The 13,841-nt window shown below is 46.5% G+C and overlaps 1 protein-coding gene across 8 annotated transcripts in view; it reads right to left on the bottom strand.

Moving 5' to 3' along the window:
- The window catches only part of ATP2B4 (ATPase plasma membrane Ca2+ transporting 4), a 166,179-nt gene that overhangs the window by 73,479 nt on the left and 78,859 nt on the right, over positions 1-13,841 (bottom strand). For all 8 annotated transcript variants that reach the window (XM_060277065.2, XM_060277058.2, XM_035121392.3 and 5 more), the window contains exon 2: positions 8,386-8,988. In XM_060277065.2, coding sequence (XP_060133048.1) covers positions 8,386-8,581 — 196 coding nt within the window. In that variant the 5' untranslated portion in view covers positions 8,582-8,988. The remainder of the gene's footprint in view (positions 1-8,385; positions 8,989-13,841) is intronic.

The raw sequence follows: 13,841 nt of genomic DNA, 5'->3' as shown, positions 1-13,841 counted from the left end.
AGCTGTCTGCATGCAGAGGGCTTAGGAAATTAGGCTGAGGGCTGAAGGCTGCTCACCTTTACACTTCTGCAATTAGCTGAGGAGAACCTCAAGCTGGTGACAATGGCCTTTACGTCAACTAAACGCAGCTAAATCTGGCACTTAAAATGTTTTGCCTTTGATCCTGAGCACTGCGCTGGTCTCCAAAGGGCTTGTTGCTAAGTAGAGAAGGGCAGATGAAGCAAAACTGGGACTGATGGGAACTGGGCATGCACATTCCTGGCAGCAGGTGCTGCTTGGCTGGGATTCAGCAGCACTAGTTGCCCACAGAGTACTCCTATATTCTAATAGAGAAAGACAGATAGTCTCAAGAGACAGCTTGAATCAGCAAAATGGATTCAATATTTTTTTCATTGCTCACCGGAAAGTTTCTGGGCCTGCCATGCAACTCTGCTGAGCTGTGTCCAAATTTGGCATGCAGTACCCAAGTTATCCAAACTCTGGGGCTGTGTCCAGAAAGCAGCTCCCCCATGGCAGATTTAATGCTAAAGTTCTACTGCATGAGGGTGTGACTGGCATAGTTCCTAGGTAACATGTACATTTTAGGTGCATTGATATTTAAAAGAATCTTGGCAGGAAATGCCCAGAGTTTTGCCAGTGCACCTTGCTTTAAGACCTATACGGTCAACCCAGTATTTTAATTGACTTCAGCCTTTTCAGATGTAACATGGGACCACACAGTCTCCACTCCCCAGCTCTTTGGTGAACATAAGAAAAAGATCAGAAGCATGTCCTTTAAAACAAACCACAGTTCCTTGTTATATCAAAACCCAACGTGAACTGTGGTTTCAGATCCTGGATTGTTCACAAGCTGGATTTTAAACAAACCACTGGCTTATTTATGTAGCAGAAAGCCATGGTTTTCCCATTATGCCTGAAGCATGTCTTCATCTGGACAATGGAAAGCATTGTGTAGGAGACTGATCTTACAGGTGGCAAGTCTTGACTCACAACTGGGTATTGTAATCCAACCTAAGGTGGGTCACACCACAATTGCCTCTTTTCAAATGGTTCTTAAGAAAAAGACAAAGGGATGTCAGAGGTATGTGGGAAGAGAAGGTGAAGAGTAGGAGAGGGAGAGAGGGAGAAATATCTACAGAGAAAAGAGAAAACACTGAAGAGAGAGCTCAACACAGGGTTTGTTTGTTTGTTTAAAAATTAGACATATGACCCTTGTTGCTGGTTGAGGTTAAATGTGGGTCCCAAGTCTGAAAAGGTTGGAAACTATCAACATTGGCCCAGGCTTCCTCAATCTCGGCCCTCCAGATGTTTTTGGCCTACAACTCCCATGATCCATAGCTAGTAGGACCAGTGGTCAGGGATTATGGGAATTGTAGTCTCAAAACATCTGGAGGGCCAAGTTTGAGGAAGCCTGCTCAGGCCTGAAGACTGTTGACATTCAAGAAAACCTAAATACTCGTTTCCAGCCCATTCCTCACCAAGTTGTACTCTGGAGGCCCTGGGCTGAGAGACTCCACTTTCCCCCATTGTTGTCTACATATTTGCATGCAGAATCAAAATGGAAAACAGCATTTTGTGTTTGGTAATTGTTTTTATTCTTTTCAATAAAGTTTTTAAAGGACAAAATAAAAAGTGGGGAAACTTTGTCTTGGCACCCCAAAGGCTGCAATCAGGGCTTAATTTTGAACCAGACAGAGATATCCCAGCTTCACAGTGTATTTTCAGTGCCAGTGTCTATATAACGTCTGTCAACAAGAGAGGTGTTGAAGCTTATATCCTTAGCAATAGTAAAGAAATGTCATCAGTGTTATAACTCCCTTTCTGAATGCATTCCCAGCCTGCATCCACCCTGCATCCACCCTGAAGCCTCAATTTGTAGCAGCTCTGCTGCCAGCCAAACCCCTGGGAGACTGCCTGGGCCTCCCCATCTGATCAGTAGCCTGCTGGGAAGATGTGTGGTGGTGAGAACCATGGAATGGGATATTCATATACCTTCCAGGTGCATGAGAATACATCACAGCAAAGCAGCTCCCACACTGCAAAAGGGGTCTATACCTAATCCAGTTCCTCCCCCTCACCTCCATGGCCTGTAGCCTTCCCTCTCTGCCAATGATTTCTCAAGCAACTCAGGAGGAGTATATTATCTGGATAAATCGAGCAATCTCACACTTCCACAGGCTTCCACGCAGGTTGCCTACAAATGTACGCTCCTTCGAAAGGAAGAGAAAAGACTCCTGGAGGCAAAGCCAAAAGCTGAAGGCCTGGGGAAATAAGACTGGTGTGTGGGGGGGGATGTAACAGATTCTTTGCCCAGCCCATGGAAAAAGCCTGCTCCCATCAGGCCACTGATGATGTGGAATGTCTCATTACAGGCAACAAAACCGTCTCAGCCTGCCAAGGTCAAAAAGTAGGACAAATAAAGAGGGGGCATGTGGAAGGGTAATGGCAGAGGGCAGGAAGCAAGAAAAGGCTTGTGGCATGTGCGATTGTATACTGCTGAGTTGTTTTGCAGTAGCCTCAGATGCACCGAGAGCAGCAAGCAGCAATAAACCAAAGTGAGATCATTTCATAGGCTGTGAGGGATGGAGAAAAATACAAGTGTGAGAAGGAGGCAGAGTTGAGGGCCAGAACACTGGTAAAGATATGGCCAGGGCAATGACTAGGCCCAGTCTCTCTCCCCCCCCCATGACCCTGCCCAGCCAGAATGCCCCCAACATCCATTGTGGCACAGTAGGTCCCAGGACTGAGTGAGAGGATTCATAAGCAGTGACTGTGGCAAACACATTGCAACTCCTTTCTCCCCATTGCTCTAGTCCAAGGGAGGCCCTAGGCTGGTGTGAAGAGTTCTGGGAGAAATTGGGGGCCCTTCTGGCCATGTTGGAAGAAAGCAACCCACAATGGAGCTACAGAACAGAAACCAGATGGTAGAGGGGTCACTAAAGAGCTTAGGAACATAGGAGCCCTGCTGAATCAGACTCAAGGCCGACCTAGTCTAGCAACTTGTTTCCCACAAAGCTCAACAAAATGCCTATGGAAAACCCACAGACAGAACATGAGTGCAACCACCCTCATCTGCTGTGGCTCCCCAGCAGATACTGGCATCGAGTATCATACATAGAGGTACCCCTAAGGATTTCCTCTCCACAGTGCTCAACTGTGCAATGGGAAAGGCCATAGCAAAGTGGGTAGAGCATCTGTTTTTGCATGCAGAAGGTCAGAGGTTCAACCTGAAACCATACTGGGGAACTCATGATTAATATTTCAAGAGGCTAGATCAGGCTTCCTCAACCTCGGCCCTCCAGATGTTTCTGGCCTACAACTCCCATGATCCCTAGCTAGCAGGACCAGTGGTCAGGGATGATGGGAATTGTAGTCTCAAAACATCTGGAGGGCCAAGGTTAAGGAAGCCTGGGCTAGATTGTCCCATGACAAATGTTTCATGCAGTCCCAGCTAACTACAGATCAGTGTTGGAAGCTACTCATAGGAAGAGGGACACTTCCTTGTGCAGAATCCATCCAGCTCAGTACCGCCTACACTGACTGACAGCAGCTCTCCAGGGTTTCAAGGAGGAGATTCCTTTTCAGCTCTATCTGGAGATGTCAGGGGCTGGATCTGGCATTCTGCATGACAAGCATGTGCTGTACCCAAATGCTTCTCCCTCAGATCCATTCTTGGCAGCAAGCCCTTTATCTGACCTGTTATTTAATCCATCCCTACCCCCCCCACCCCAATGCTATCTGTGGTTCTGACAACTTGCTGCCTGGCAGATACCCTGGCTACACATGGCCAGAATGCCCTTGCAGGCTCCAGCCTGGAAGTTGGGATAAGGAGGGGGACAGACAGATGCAAGTTGGTTATTAATTTTAACCCAATCAAGGTGTGCCTAGTTTGCTCCTGTGAGACCATGGCTCACCCAGTGGGCCACCCCAGCTGTATGCGCTCACCGCTTGGCACAGGAAACACATGCCTCAGTGATCCAGATTTGGCATTTCCACCAGGACAGCCCCCCCTTCTCTAATTACATCTTTAGATTGTCTTTTCCTTGCCACTTCCTGTTCCCAATTGCAGCTGTGAAATATGCTAATCCGCTGCTTACACCATGAGAAACAAGAGAGCTAATAATAACCTGCAAGTTTTCAAAGCGCGCACACAGAAAAGAGTAGTTTTCAGCATCTCACCCTTCCTAGTGCAGCTGCCACCCCACACTGGCTGACCCCACCCATGCGCTGTGTGACAAGTGGCTGGGCCCAGCCTGTTTACTTTGTGCTCGCTATGGCCTCCCCTACTAGGGATCCTTTAATGCTTGAATGACAAGCGCCCACTCTCTGTTTCAAGAAACACAGCTCAAGTGAGACTGCCCCTCTTCTTTGGAGCAGCTGGTGTTGGAAAAATGCAGATCCTTTAAAGTTACACAGAACTCTTTGTTAGGCTGTTTGGGATAAACATCATGGGGGGGGGCAGAAAAAAAATACTCTCTGCCTTTGAGGTACATCATACCGTAGTATTTCTCAATGTAATGCTATGCCTGCATATTATCATTTTCAGCTTGATGAGGATGGGGCCAGCCAGCACAAGAGATTATGCTGTCTAAAGCAGGTGAATCGCCACTGCTGCCTCTCCTAGTGAACTGACTTCCACTGCTGTCTCCTCTTGCCCTTCTTTAGTTGCTGCTGCTGTGTGAGCAGAGGCCACTCAGACAACTCTAGGCACTCTGGGGCCCTTCTCACCCCACAGTACAGTCATACCTTGGTTTTCGAACAGCTTAGTTCACGAACAACTTGGAACTCGAATGTCGCAAACCTGGAAGTGGGTGCTCTGGTTTGTGAGCCAATCGGAAGCCGCACCTTGGTTTCTTAATGTTTCGGAAGTTGAAGGGACTTCCAGAACGCATTCTGTTCGAAAACCAAGGTGCAACTGTATGTCTCTTGGAGGAAGGGCCCTTTCTCAGAGTGAGGCACTTTGAGTGAGACAGTCTTGGAGAGCGCCCGAGCCACTGCTCTGCAGTGGTGTCAAAGGGTCCACATTTTACTCTTGGCAATGGCAAATATTGTTTAAAGTTTAAACACTTGTAAACTATGGAAGTTTAAACAGGTGCTCTCACAAAACCAACCACTCAACCCGATCCACTGCATGAGGCAAAGGGCTCACCTTGTCTAATGGGAGGGCTGGCCCCATATGTGAAAATCTGTCGAACTCAAAAGCTTGTATTCAGCAATTTCAACCATAGTTAAGTTTTAAAAGAAGTTCTATTGTCTGCACTGCATTCCTTGATCTAGAGGTCTCTTTAAAAAATATCACTCTTTGCATGTAAGGAAAAGACCTGGCATTTTACTGAAGGGGCTTTAGATCAAGGGAGGAACCAGCCAAGTCTGTGCATTTATGGTTATCACCTACTTGTGCGATGGTTAAGCCTCAGGTCATTCTTGTGGGTTCTCTCCCTCTTCCCATAATTTTCAACATGTTCGTTTGAGGGTTTTGCAGTTGTATGTTCACTACGCTGATAGCACCTGCATGCAAATAATCTTAGATTGCACTTTCTATTGTGTCTCACCCTAGTGATCATTTTGAATTTGCACAAGTGTATAAAGTAACATCAAAAAGCTGCCACCTGCTCTACAAAGCTCATGTTTAGAACCAAAGCGTGTGTCCGAGTGTATGTGTACCCACACTAAAGGCTCATTAGGCTCCTCCAAAAAACATAATCACGATATCCGATTCACACAATTCTTATCAGAATTTTTTGAGCACGGTAAGTTGGAGCAGGAATTGAATCATTTTTCAGACTAGTACAAATTGCAGTACATTGCATGCTGCAACATCTGTGTCAACTTCAGGTCAGGCACGGATCAATGGAAGACTCAACTACAGCAGTTATAAATTTTTACTGTAATATATTACGGTAGGAGGATAGGAAACATTCCTTTACATTGAAGCTGCACCTGCTATACAGTGAATCAGAGATCATACAGGGTCATTTAAGACCTTTAAGGATCCCCAGGTACAGATTTCCTCTGGAATATAAAGCAAAGAGATAGATGGAAGCTGTAGGAACTTCCATTGCTTTTTCTAAAATAACAAGAACAACATTTAGATTGCCAACTCAGAATGGATAACTTAGAACCCTTTACCACCCAGAGCTGCTGGTACAACCTAGCCAGGTGGGTGGGGTACAAATAAAACAACAACAACAATATCAACAACATGTTTGCCCTTGGAGACTGTGTGGTCCAGGACTTGCATGCAACTTGATTAATGAGGAAGCATGAAGCACAGGTGCTTTGCGCAAACTATGACTGTCCCAGCTGCACTCAAATTCTGCGAGCAGGTTAGATAACCCTTACCTCCAACTCTTCTTAATTTGCACCCTCTACTCCAGGGGTTGACAAATTTTTTGTGGCTTGGGGTGGTTCACGGTCCCGCAGACGCCGTGGTGGGCCGGAGTGTGCGCACACACACATGTATGCGCAAACACTATTTCCGACGCTCCTTATAGCGTGGAGGAGGTGTGCAGGAGCTTCCTGCAGCCAATAGGAAGCCGGCCAGCATCATGGAAGGCGGTCCCTGTTCTGCTCCATGCCGGTTTAGCATGGCGCAAGGGAGCCGACTGAGCGGGTGGCGGGGGTCCCTGGGCCGGTTAAACGACCTCCATGGGTTGCTTGTGGCCCATGGGCCTTAGGTTGCTGACCCCTGCTCTACTCTATGTATTTTACCTTTATATCAACATCAGAAATATTTTAAAACATCAGAGGTATCATTCAGATTGGATATAGGAATCACACCACTCTTTAATGTTTCTGGACCCTGGCCTTCCACATCCTTGTTCCCTCCAGATGTTGTTGGACTAGACCTTCCATTAGTCCGTACCATTGACCATGCTGACTGGGACTAATGGGAGTTGTAGTCCATCATCATCTGGAGGGAACCAGGTTGGGGAAGGCCATTGCATTTTGCATGTTCAAGTTTTAATGCCCAGCAAAAGAACTCAAAAGGGCAAGGCATGCAGGTAAACAGGGCCATCTCAAGGATATCTGGCGCCCTGGTTCAAAAATCCCTCTGGCGCGCCCCCACACATTCAAAGATCCCTCCGGCGCACACACCCACACCCCGTTTCACCTTTTTATAGCGGGGAAGAGGCGGAGGCTCCGGGGCTCGCCCTCAGTGGCCGGCCACCTCCTGCAGCCCTCACACGCTGCAAGGGTTTGGCGAAGCGCGTGCACGTCGTGGTGGGCCTTGGCGCTTTGGCAGCTCCCGCCGCCATGCCCTGAGGGCCCCTCCGGGCAGGCAGCACTCTGATGGGACGGAAGCTCTCGGCGCCGCTCAGTATGGCGGAGGCGGGCGAGGGCAGCAAGCTGACGCGGGGAGGTGCCGCGTCCGGCCTCCGCTGCGTGGCTGCTGCAGGCACAGCACGGCGCCCCCTGGCGGCCCGGCACCCTGGCGCATTGCATCACCCAGCCTTGCCTTAGGGCTGGCCCTGCAGGTAAAAGAATCCAGCGAGGGGAGATGTGCCACATTGCCAGCAGCAGTGCATCACATCTCAAATAGTGGGATAATCCCAATAAGGAATTTGGGTCAGTGACTGAGATCCAATTCACACTGGATTCAGAGCAGCTGCTTTATTAGTTTGGCCTATTGCTGCTCCCTGCTCAAGGTGGCTGGTAGATCTGGAGGGAGTGTATTCTCTTAAGCCTCCAAGGTGTATTCTCTTAAAGATTTTGCTTCCTGCCCGTGGAGAGATGGGAGGAGACAATCCCACACAGGACCACATTTCCTCCCTACAGGAGAACTGATGATTTTGGCGATGAGTCATGCAACCTTTTAACTTCAAACAAGAAGTGGCTGCCATGGACCGAAGAGAAAGGGAGTGAAGCAGTCATTGCAAGTTTGGCATTTGTGTGGAACAGCCTTGTTTTTTGTTATCATGTTTGGAATCTTGATGTACTGTATTTAGAGGGTCTTTTGACACCCACGTCAAAAAATAAATAAAATATACCTTTTTTTTTAACTTGACAGACATCACACAATGCAAGATCATTTTACATGCATGAGCCCAGCAGATGATTTCCCTTCTCTACCCAACAGTGTGAACCGTATGTCTCTTCTGAATTTGTCTAGCAAATTATCTTTGCAACTGGGGGGTGGGGTGGGGGTAGCCTTTGCTGCCAAGCTGTCTAATTTGTATGCAGATTATTGGTCCCTGGCAGATGATTTACTGTATATACACGAGTCTAACCATGCAGATCCAAGACATTTGAACTTAAACTCCTTATTAACTGACACAGCCACTCAAAACCCAGGAACAGTTTCAAGCAAGAGGCCAGCTTTCTCCAGGCCTCCAGAGGCCACGAGAACATTTATTTCCCCACTGGGGCAATACATCTCCTTACCTTCCACTGGTGAGGTCTTCAATCTCTTGCAAATATTATGTACACCCCCATAGGTGTCATTTATCCGGTTCACAGCCTCTCCACTGCGAAGTTCCATGAGTTCCCGCAGATCCATAACAGAGCAACCAAAGTCCCCCTCATGGTTGCCCTCAACCACAGAGTTCCCAGGGTGGTGATCGGCAGAGTTGTTTGTCATCTTGACAAAAGCAGTGTTGGCTCAAGCAGAGAGCAGCACGAGAAATGTAGTCTGCAACTTTTTCACTTCTGTGTCTCTTCCCTCAACGGAAACAGAGCAGGTAATGTAAACTTATGAGCTCCACGCAGAAAGCAGCCCAGTTCTGTGGCCTGTATGGCACCAGAAGCAATGCCTCTGGGGGAAACGGAGGATCCTGGGTTAGAGGGATGGGCTGGCGAGGGGGTGGGGATACCAGCGCTTCCTTTTGCAGTTCCCCAGGCAAAGCTGGTGAGCCTAGCCAAGCCCAACTTCTTCCGATGAAGGTGTAAACAGGATGCACATGTTACCGTGGAAGCAACCTTAGCAACAGCCAGCGTGCATCTCCCAGAGAAAGAGATGGGCTCCCTGGTTACTGTCTTCAACCGAAACTGCAAGACAAGGAAACAAAAATGGTAAGTTAATAAGAGACCCAAGAGGGCAGCTTATATACACATGGGTGCAGCAGAGGCAATGGGAAGTATCCATTCTGGGAATGAAATTGCAAGGGATGCAGCTAAGTTTAAAGATTGTCCCAGATATTGCGCTGCTCTTCAGAGCAGCTCTGAATGCATTTAATGATGTTTTTGCTGCCTTTCCACTTACAAGAGTCCTAAAGGCTAATAATAATAATAATAATAATAATAATAATAATAATAATACACAATTATAAATAACAATGTACTGCAAAAAAACAAACACCTTTTGGAAATCAGTTGTACCAAGGCTAGCCTTTTTTGTTTGTTTGTTGAAGCCCCATAAAATAATGTGCTCAATTCCAACAGATTTGTAAATTCTTGGCCTCAGAGAGGAAAATACAAAGAAGCCAAGAAAAGATTACAAAATGGCAGGGAAGTGATACAAAGGAATGGAGTTTCTAACTGACTTTACCAGCTTTTTACATTAAAAGGCTGCAGTTGGATCCTCCAGGGAAATCCCCAACCTTAAAAATGCATATGCCACAAAGAACAACCACCTAAGGACACAAAAGCACAAAGGCTTCAGCCGTTGTGGCTTCTCAGCAGTGCAGCTGAGCAGAAGAACCAAACTTTAAGGACTGGTGCCTGGGGCTGCTTTTTCCTCTCCTTCCTCCACATCCCTTTTTCCTAGTGCGTCATGTCTTTTATAAGCCACTCTGGTGGCCTTTTCAGCTAAAGGGTGAGGTTAAGATGCTTTAAATAAATATAATAAAAACTGCTTTGGAAAGTAAGTTTCTCCCCACCCTCGCCCCGCCCCACCCCCATCCACTATGAAGGAAAAACCAAGGACTCGGCCTCCCTTCACCCTTGATCCGACTCTTGCAGGGAGGAATGCACAGCTCCTATGTTGCTGCCCCCCTCCAGATTTTGAGAAACTTCCCAATAGTATGAGCAGTTCCCTGTTTCAGGAAGCGGTGGGCTCTCCTTCACTGGATGCATTTAAGCAGAGGTTGGCTGGACTTTTTTCAGGGGTGCTGCATCTTCATCCCACACTGCAGATCTTGCAATGAGCATGGGGTTGGGCTTGATGGCCTTAGAGGTCCTCCTTAGGGCTATGATTAACTCTCTGATCTTGCTTTGGTGTGCAGGGACGAGCCCAATCTATAGCTGCCAGCAATACTCTTCGACTTGAAATGGAAGTGTGCATCCAGACTCCCATCAGATTTTATGTGTTTGGGCAGGGGGTAATAGATCTGTTTTGACCCCCAATAATATGCTACAAGAGTAGAGAGATTTTCTATCTGTAGATGACCTTTCCTACTCTGTGCATACAGATATTGATATACAGGTGCTAGGCAACAGAACTGCATTTTAATGAATGACACAATACTAAATGATGGACAAGAGTGGAAGGAAAATTTGCTGTTCTGTTAATTCCGCAATTCCTTTGGGGCTGTATTTTCTGGACCCAGAGCTATATTTTAATGGAAAACTCTTTAAGGTCACTGGGTTTGGCCTCTCAGGCTCAACTAGCTTGTGTCCTCTCCATACACACTGTACGAAATCAACACAAAAGTCTGCTGTGAGCCAACATCATCCATTGGAGACATTACTTAACAGTTAATGCCTATTGGACATTTCCCCTCCTTTCACAGAAACAAGGACCCAGCCCTAAGCCTTTCTTTCACTTTAGAAATGCAAGTGAACACTACCCCTCAAAAGGCTTCAATGTATTAGATCCATTTCTTTAAAACTGGGCCTCAGCTGCATATGAAGTGGGTTGAGGGTCCAGGTTTCAGAGCAAAGGGGGATGATTTGATTCTGGTGCTGGGAGCTCCAGCTGAAGGAAATGTGACATCCAGATGGAGGCTGCAGTGAGAGGGATGACAGGATTGAGCCCATTGCACCTGTGTGCCACTTTTGCACTAAAATCTTACTTGATAAGTGATTCTGGCAGACCCAAGTTTTTTTTTTTTTAAAAAAAAAAAACGGGTCTGCTGCTGTCACATACAATTTGGGCAAGAGAAAGTAGCTGTACTTTCTGACCATACTTACTGATTTTCTCCTAATGGAGAAGCAGCTTTCCATGAAATTGTTTAAATAAGGACTTTGCCCTGGCACTGCATTTTGCACTCTAGCTAAGTCTGACTTTTAGCTAAATTGCCATGGTGTGTGTGTGCGCACGCGTGTTCTGGTTTCTCACTGCATGTAATGGGCTTCTCTTCCACTCTGAATGTTTACCATCAACTTAATGATCAATTTGCCTTGCACAGATTCACAGCTGTACCATGGGCAACAATGACCATGCAACACCAGAGCCTTGATGTTCAATGTGGCAACAGACACTCAGGCTGGGAGTGGCAACCCTTTACATTTTATGAATTATGTAGGAGGCTGTCTTATACCAAGTGAGACCAAACTGATCCATCTAATTCAGTACCATCTACAGCAGACATAGGCAACCTTGGTTCTCCAGATGTTTTGGAACTACAACTCCCAAGATCCCTGACCACCGGCCCTGTTAGCTAGGGATCATGGAAGTTGTAGTTCCAAAACATCTGGAGAGCCAAGGTTGCCTATGCCTGATCTACAGTATAGTGGCTGGCAATGGCTCTCCAGGGTTTCAGACATAGGTTTTTCTCTGCCCTGTCTGAAGACGCTGGCAGATGATCTACTAATGAGTTACAACCCTTCCCTATTGGTTGTATCCAATGCTAGTTCTACCCAAAGTAGAACCATTGAAATTAATGAGCCTAAGTGAGGCACTTCAGTGGGTCTATTCTGAGAAGAATAAGTATTGGATACAACCCTATGTCTCACTGGTCCCTCCCAACTCACTTTCCCATTGACCATCCCTCACTGTTCAAACTGAGGTTGGGGAGGGAATCTGGTTTTCTTAGCTCAGGTTTGGCAAATCTCCTGGGTATGCATAATCTACTACAGAACAGACCTTTCCATGAAAAAAACAAGCAACATAACATTAAGACCAAAACTAACAACTTCTACAGCCATCTGAGTTACCAGTAAGCAACGTGTACTGTTATCTTGGCAAGAGCCAGAGCCTTACAGTTTGTGATTCTGAACTAGACATCAGGGACATCGCATGAGCTAATAAGCAGCTTCCAGCACATACCGGAGCACCCAGTCTTGGCAAATGACAATCTGCCTTAGAGGAAATCGCCAGTTGCATAAGGATAGAAAAAGGAAAACTGTAACAGATGGACATTGCAGGAACTGAGGCGGGGATATGGAAGTGTTCAAAGGACAAACTGTTACACTCCCTAGTCACATCCTCCTCAGCCTTGATAAGAGGGCAAGTTGCATCCTTTGCTGAGAATCTCCAGCTTCAATAAGAGTGAATTCCTCAGCCGATATATATAAGGGGATTTGGCAGTGCTATTCAGCCCCAAAGCAGTTTTCTAGGCTGCCAAGTAAAGTTGTGACCACAGTATTCTCAGTCCAAGACTCCACCACACTGTGACACTAACTATACATTGCACCTATGTGCCCCCAAGGGCCAAACTAAGAGTGATGAAACTGAATGAATGCAGATCTGCTCTCTGAATTTTTGCAACAGCAACTGGGGGGTGGGGTGGAGGTGGCAGGAAGGTGATCCAGTTCAGGATCCTGGTGCTGGCAAAGAAGGCTCAACCCTTTCCCCATGCTGTTTTCCCAATGCAAACCACCACCCCCACAGCTGCCACTTGCACCATTAGGGAAAAAATGTGTGTGCATATGTATGCTTTTCTCCACAGGGCAAATAGCAGCTTTGAGGGGGGAAGTTTAACTGGCAAATGGCATGGTGAAAAGGTGCCACAGCTCCAGTCTGGATTGCTTCCTCTAGCTCAGTGGTTCCCAACAGGTGGTCCGGGGACCCCCAGGGGTCCGCGAGCTATGCCAGAGGGGTCCGCAAGATGCTATTAGAATAAAAAATATATTAAATATATTTCGTATGATAACAGATTTTTTTGTTTTGGCCGCTTCCTGCATGAGCAGAGTCTAGCGCAAAACTAGAATTAGATAAGAGGCAGTAGTTCTGCTGTATGCCGTTAGGTGGCGCTTTACAAACACTACTGTTTTGCAAAGAGGCAGCGCGCGCATTCTACTAACGCTCACCTCCCCAAGATGCTTTGTGCGCGTCGGCTTCATTTGTGCGCTACTGCGCAGGTACCCTGTCTTCTCCATTCCCCTCCCTCTTTCCTGGCGCACGCTGCCTCTTTGCAAAACAGTAGTGTTTGTAAACAAAGCGGCGTTTTTCGTGGAAGCTACAGTTCGCGTAGTTAAAAATGGACTGTTGGTTAAAAAGTGGTTCGTTAAAACGACAAAGGCCTACAGATGAAGAGGAAGAACTGTAAAAACGTATAAATATAAAATATAAAAAGATTTCTTAATTTGGCTCTCACTTTTTAATTTTAGGATTAGGAATTAATGGGGGTCCTTGTCACAATAGCGGCTCGATGAGGGGTCCTTGAGAAAATTTTGTTGGGAACCCCTGCTCTAGCTGGTGACTGCTATTTGCAAAGCAGAAAGGTATTCATTTGTTATCTGGTTTGGTTCACCCCTGGGCCCTAACATTTCCTTTGGAAGAAATAAATTTTAAACAGAAGTGACTGTTGTACTTTGCTTTCTTTTTTTATTAAAAAAGTACAATTATTTACAGTTATACCTCGGTTTAAGTACGCCTCGGTTTGAGAATTTTCAGTTTAAGTACTCCGTGGACCCGTCTGGAACGGATTAATCCACATTCCATTACTTTCAATGGGAAAGTTCGCTTCAGGTTAAGTACGCTTCAGGTTAAGTATGCTTCAGGTTAAGTACGGACTTCC

Source organism: Zootoca vivipara, chromosome 7 (assembly GCF_965207765.1).
Source record: "Zootoca vivipara chromosome 7, rZooViv2.hap1.1, whole genome shotgun sequence".
NCBI classification, from domain to species: Eukaryota; Metazoa; Chordata; class Lepidosauria; order Squamata; family Lacertidae; genus Zootoca; species Zootoca vivipara.
This window is presented reverse-complemented; position numbering and strand designations above follow the sequence as displayed.